At 44.2% G+C, this 6,949-nt stretch overlaps 1 protein-coding gene across 1 annotated transcript; it reads right to left on the reverse strand.

The window, feature by feature from the left end:
- Positions 1-4,181: 4,181 nt before the first annotated feature.
- LOC143777004 (E3 ubiquitin/ISG15 ligase TRIM25-like) lies at positions 4,182-6,646 on the reverse strand. Its single transcript, XM_077266889.1, has one exon. The coding sequence runs from the start codon at positions 6,633-6,635 to the stop codon at positions 4,785-4,787; it is 1,851 nt and encodes a 616-aa protein (XP_077123004.1). The 5' UTR covers positions 6,636-6,646; the 3' UTR covers positions 4,182-4,784.
- Positions 6,647-6,949: the final 303 nt, after the last annotated feature.

A 6,949-nucleotide genomic window follows, 5' to 3' on the forward strand; every position in this document is an offset into this window, starting at 1 on the left:
CCTGCAAAGTCATCTGCAGGATGCGTTTTTTCCCCATAGACTAACATTAGCGACGTATTGACACACGTCGCAAGCGTCGTGCGACGGTTGCGTCGTGTTGTGGCGGACCGCCGGCAGCAAAAAACGTTACATGTAACTTTTTTTGTGCTGACGGTCCACCATTTCCGACCGCGCATGCGCGGCTGGAACTCCGCCCCCACCTCCCCGCACCTCACAATGGGGCAGCAGATGCGTGGAAAAACAGCATCTGCTGCCCCCGTTGTGCGGCGCTTGCACAGTATGCGTCGGTATGTCGGGCCGACGCAGCGCGACGGCCCCGTACCGACGCTAGTGTGAAAGTAGCCTAACGGGAAAATGGAAATAAATATATTTTTTAAAATTTTATTATTTTTCCTAACTAAGGGGGTGATGAAGGGGGATTTGATTTACTTATATAGCGTTTTTTTGGGCGGATTTTTATGGTTGGCAGCCATCACACACTAAAAGACGCTTTTTATTGCAAACAATAGTTTTTGCATCACCACATTTTGAGAGCTATAATTTTTCCATATTTTGGTCCACAGAGTCATGTGAGATCTTGTTTTTTGCGGAACGAGTTGACGTTTTTGCTGGTACCATTTTCGGGTACATGACATTTTTTGATCGCTTTTTATTCCGATTTTTGGGAGGCGGAATGAACAAAAACCAGCAATTCCTGAAATTCTTTTAGGGGGTGCGTTTATACCGTTCCGCGTTTGGTAAAAAGGATAAAGCAGTTTTATTCTTCGGGTCAGTACGATTACAGCGATAACTCATTTATATAATTTTTTTATGTTTTGGCGCTTTTACACAATAAAAACTATTTTATATAAAAAATAATTGTTTTTGCATCGCTTTATTCTGAGAGCTATAACTTTTTTATTTTTCTGCTTAAGATGCTGTATGGCGGCTTTTTTTTTGCGGGACAAGATGACGTTTTCAGCGGTACCATGGTTATTTATATCCGTCTTTTTGATCGCGTGTTATTCCACTTTTTGTTTGGCGGTATGAGAATAAAGCGTTGTTTTTTGCCTCGTTTTTTTTTTTTTTTTTTTACGGTGTTCACTGAAGGGGTTAACTAGTGATATAGTTTTATAGGTGGGGTTGTTACGGACGCGGCGATACTAAATATGTGTACTTTTATTGTGTGGTGTTTTTTTTATTTAGATAAAGAAATGTATTTATGGGAATATATTTATTTTTTTTTTCTTTATTTAGGAATTTTTTTTTTTTTTTTTTTTACACATGTGGAAAATTTTTTTTTTTACTTTTTTACTTTGTCCCAGGAGGGGACATCACAGATCGGTGATCAGACCGTGTGCACAGCACTCGGTCTGATCACCGATGTGCCAGGCACATTGCAGGGGCTTGCCGGCGCCTGCTATGAGGATTCTCAGCAGACGCCGGCAAGCAGGGTCATCTTATGACCCGGAAGGAGTCCCGCGGCCATCTTGGATCCGGGGACTCCTTCCAGGTCACCGGAGCAGCGCGATCTCATCGCGCTGCTCCGGTGGGAGAGCGCAGGGAGCCCCCGTCCCTGCGCGATCCCCCTCTATGCCGCTGTCACTATTGACAGCGGCATCAGAGGGGTTAAATGCCCGCGATCGGCGACAGCGCCGATCGTGGGCATTGCTGCGGGGTGTCAGCTGTCATATACAGCTGACACCCGCACCCGATCACCGCGGCGCTCAGCGTGAGACCGCGGTGATCGGGGCGCCGTACTAGTACTGCGGCTGTCAGTAACGCAGTGCCGGCAGCGCAGTACTAGTACGGCGCATGTCGGGAAGGGGTTAAAAAGCATTCTGTTTGGGTACCACAAATGTACCCAAATCCGGAACCCATTCATATGAATAGGTGGGTCCGAACATCTGTTGTTTGCCACACTGTTATCTGCATGACAGTGCGGCAAACACTACCTCTGATCGGTGGTAAGATTATTACCAGCGGTCAGAGCGCTGCAGTTCCCATACTGTCAGATGACTGCATGAGCCAGCAGCTGTGACTGGCAGTAAAAGTTTGCCTCTGGTCACAGAGGCGTTCGGCTGATGAGAGCGTACTACTCCCATTAGCCTATGCTTGCTGCCGCTAATAACAATAAAAGCAGGCGCCATTGATGGCAGTATTCATCAGCCAGCCAATGGGCTACAAAGAAAAAAGAAACAATATGACGTGGGGTCTCTTCTAGTTTTGATAACCAGCCAGATGAAACTGAAAGCTGCAGGCTGCAACTCTCAGCGATCAGCTTTATCATGGCTGGATATTAAGAATAGAAGGGTCCCCATGCCATTTTTAAAAATTATTTAAATAATTAAAAAAATGGTGCAGGGTTCTCCCATTTTTGACAACCAGCCAAGCTAAAGCAGACAGCTGGTGACTGGTATTCTCAGAGTATAACTGTCTTTAGGAAAATAGAAAAAATTGGAGTCCGGCTCAACAGGACGTCTCCTACTCCCACCTGGGAGAACATCTTGCTATCACGGTTCCTCCTATCATTGTGTCTGGATGTTGTGAATGACAATTCTGTTGTCAATCTCGGACAGGGGAGTGCTGAGCTGTGTGTTGAGTTACAGTTTAGCCGTCCAATCAGGACCAGGGTGTATTTATGTGTCTTCTGTTCGGAGTAATTACCTAGCTATTTAGCCAGCTCTCTGCCAAATGTAGCTTTGCTCAAGAGGTGTGTGTTTGCTCTGTGTTCCTAGTCTGGTATTCTGATCTTTGCTGCTCAACCTTGGATACACCTTGACCATCCATTTGCCTAGCCCCTTTTCGTGATCTGCTACCTTCTTAGAATTCTGACCTAGGACTGTTACTCGACTATGCCTTTTTCTCACCCCTCTGTTTATGTTGCATCCTCCTGACTTTTGATCTCGGACCTCTTGACTACCCAGCCTCATGGTTTGTCCGAGAGTAATGACTTGCGTCACACTTGCCATATGTAAACTCGCTTTAGTTACTAGACCTCAATTTATTTTAGGAATTTCTTTAACTTTTTATCATCTGTTTCCACTTGGAACTAAGGGTGAATGTTCTGCCATCAACTATTGTATAACCCCCATTAGAAAAACAAAGTTCCTGACTCCCGCAGAGCCAATTCCACCCTCCACTCACAGGACAGATCATCACAATGCTCAGACATGTCTTCTTATCACTGGTATTTATTTAGCATAAAATCATAATAATAAAGCATCACTCATTGAAATTTAAGGGTTAATCACACAAGAACAAAACAATACTCTTAGCCTGCAGTAGAGATATAAGGGGGATGTCCACTGCTGGACAACCCCTTAACTATCGGCACAGAAAGGTGGGAAAAATAAAAAAGATCAACACTTACCTCCCAGACTGGCACCACACCTTCACACTTACTTCTGGACTTGTGAGGGCTTCAGCCATCATATGGCAGGGCAGGACATGGCAACCAGTGCAAAGGAATAGTGCCAGTACAGTAGTTGAGTATTGAGGGTTTTTTTTTATCTCCCTGTGCCAATTGATAAGGTTTTACAGTGGTGGACACTTCCTTTAACCAAGACCAAATGACAACTTTGACAAATCATGCTTTTTTTCTAATTGACTTCCTAAAACCTCAAATTCTTGGGCCTTGTTCAGACATCCATGATTTTTCTCATACATTAGAACATGGATTGTTGTTTGTCAGTGTCCTGGTTCAAAGTTTGGTCAGTTGTAAGTTTTCACTGATGAAACCATAAATCAATAAAAGCTAAACATCCCCTGTACATTGCTATGTTTATCATGGACGGAGCGAGGATTGTCTCCTGGTCCATCTGTGTCACATCAATGATTTTTATGGATTCATATGTATTGGTAATTTTTATCAAAAACAGAAGTGTCTCAGCAAAGAAATGCGTCATAAACTATGATGAGTGTTTCATAAGTAAAAAACACAGAGCACGGTCATGAAAAATGGATGCCTGAATGAGACTTAAGGTACCTTCACACTAAACAACTTTCCAACGAGAACGATAACGATCCGTGACGTTGCAGCGTCCTGGATAGCGATCTCGTTGAGTTTGACACGCAGCAGCGATCTGGATCCCGTTGTGATATCGCTGGTCGGAGCTAGAAGTCCAGAACTTTATTTGGTCGCTAGATCGGCGTGTATCGTCATGTTTGACAGCAAAAGCAACGATGTCAGCAATGTTTTTACATGGAGCGTGAACGATAAGTGAGTCGCCGTTACGTCACTGGATCGCTCCTGCATCGTTCTGGAGTTGCTGTGTTTGACGTCTCTACAGCGACCTAACAGCGACGCTGCAGCGATCTAGTTTAGGTCGGATCGTTGTCTATATCACTGGAGCGTCGCTTAGTGTAACGGTACCTTTAAGGTATAGTCCTAACTCAAAACATCTCTGACTACAAGGTCCAGTCTTACTGACATCACGCCACTACAACCGCCAAAACAGGGACCATCAGATTAGAAAATATATATGAACTGGAGCTATGAACATCCCACCATGAGGTTTATCGATGAAAAAGCACAATTTGTCATTCAGAAAATGTAATTCTACAGCTAAAAAAAAGGTAAAAAGTCATCACTCTTGCCAAGCGGTAACCGAACAGTATGTCAAAAAAATAGTAAAAGAAACATGTACTGTATATTTTTTCATTTCCCAAAAAAAAGTAATTTAGACTTAATTAAGCCCTACAATGGTGGTATCAAAAATAAAACTCTACATCCCAAGAAACAAGCTACAGCTAGAGAAAAATAAAACAAAAATGTATAGCCCTTGGAGTAGATTTCTTTCATTTCATCCTGATATCTTTATAGAACCATCACATACATATAACGCAGCATGGAGGGGCTCGGTGAAGGTGGCAGTGAAGGTGTGTAAGTGTCTGATGGGGTCACACAGCTCATAGAAGGACAACTGCCCGGCCTCATAATCCAGACATATCCTGACTCCATCACTGGAGATCTGGTGAGGTAACGGGATCTGTTCACCGTCATGCATTAATAAATACTGATTATAGTTATTGTATGCCTCCCCTCCATATAAAGCCCAGGATTTATTATTACAGCCATAGAATGACTTATAATGCCTCCTCTTTATACTGGGGTAACACATCCCCACGCACCACCGCCACGATTTACTCCTCTCCACATCCCAGTAATGTCGTCCTGAGGTAAATCCTCTTATGCTCATCACCTGATATTTCTGGAATCTCTCCGCTTTCCCTGGATAGTTTTCTGATATTTCTGTCCAGGTCGCAGTTTTCAGGTCATCTAATATAAGAATATCTTTACTAGCTGTGTTTACATCCAGTAATATGTCTGCAGGACCCTCCCCATACATCCCTATCGTTCCTTCCACCATTACTCTCCCTCCAGGACCTCCAGGCCTGACCATTACATCATCTCCTCTGTACTTTGCACCTGGTAAAGCTGGTCTGTGTCTGGAAGGAAATTGGAAGCTTGAGGAGCAAGGCCTTTCTCCGCTTTGTTTTGCAGGTGAGACAGTTGGTAGAAAAGTCATTATATCTGAGAGACCTGCATGTAACATCCCTCTAATTACATCGAACTCATGAATGTTAGCAGATCCCCCTGTATTCATATCACCTACATCATGTTTCTCTGTGTCCTCATCACCTTCGTTTTCTCCACTGGTAATGTCATCACCTCCATCATGCCCCCATGTGTCCTCATCACCTTCATCATGCCCCCCTGTGTCATCAGCCCCATCCTCCTCAGGATCACACAAGTCACCGATGTCTGGATCCTGTAAGACAGTCAGTGGATCCGTCATGTTACACAGCTCCTCAATGTGCCTCATCTTCCTGGACAGCTCGTCCTTCTTTATTTCCAGATTCTGGATCACATCAGACAGTGACAGTGACTCCTGCTTTTCCTGCCTGGAGATCTCACTCAGGATCCTCTTCTCCAGGTTGTCCACCTGCCTTCTGATATCTATAAACAGGATATTGACTCTCTCGGATCCTCTAGTTGCTTTTTCTTGAGCTTTTCTCTTGTGCTCCTCCAGATTCTGGACTCTTTCCTCTGTCATCTCTCTTTTGGTGATCAGTTTCTGCAGAACATCTCTCAGTTTCTTCTTCTTTTTCTCAGATGCCTCATCCAACATCTCCATCGAATGTCCCCGGTGTTGTCCGACCAAACTGCAGGACACACAGATACAAGCAGCATCATCAATGCAGAAATATTCCATAATTCTCTTGTGGACAGAACATTTCCTGGTCTCCAGAGAAGTGCTGGGATCAGTGAGGACGTGTTCTGCTGATTTGCTGTGAACTCTCAGGTGATTATCACACAGAGAAGCCTCACAGTGTAGACAGGATCTAACAGCAGGTACAGGAGAGTGAATGCAGTAAGTGCAGCAGATCCCGGTGATCTCCTGATGTGGATGAGAAGACAGGAAGGTCTCCACTGCATTACACAAAGCTATGTTCCTCTTTAGTGCCGGCCGCCTCCGAAACTGTTCCCTACATTCAGGACAGGAATAAACTCCGCACTGTTCTTGTGCATTCAGTATGTGATCGAAACAGACCCGGCAGAAGCTATGTCCACATCTCGGGGTTACAGGATCTGTATACAGGGTCAGACAGATGGAACATTCCAGCACCTTTCTCAGACCAGCAGACGCCATCACTGACTGAACTGAAGCAGGATGAACTGAAAGCTGAATCCTCCAATAAACAACCAGTGGGTGTGATCCACATTAACCAGAAAGGGAGTGACTTGTCTCTGGGATCTACAGTAGTTTAACCCCTTCAAGACCAACGCCTTGTGGTACCTGCAAATAGGCTTTTTAGGACACCGATGAAGCACTTAACTGGTACGAAGACAAAACCAGTAATAATAATAATAATTTTATTTATATAGCGCCAACATATTCCGCAGCGCTTTACAAATGATAGAGGGGACTTGTACAGACAATAGACATTACAGCATAACAAAAAT

Source organism: Ranitomeya variabilis, chromosome 5, assembly GCF_051348905.1.
Source record: "Ranitomeya variabilis isolate aRanVar5 chromosome 5, aRanVar5.hap1, whole genome shotgun sequence".
In the NCBI taxonomy this organism is placed as follows: domain Eukaryota; kingdom Metazoa; phylum Chordata; class Amphibia; order Anura; family Dendrobatidae; genus Ranitomeya; species Ranitomeya variabilis.

Excerpts from the sequence above, each read along its gene's own strand:
- LOC143777004 (XM_077266889.1), bottom strand. The coding sequence starts at position 6,635 with ATGGCGTCTGCTGGTCTGAGAAAGGTGCTGGAATGTTCCATCTGTCTG.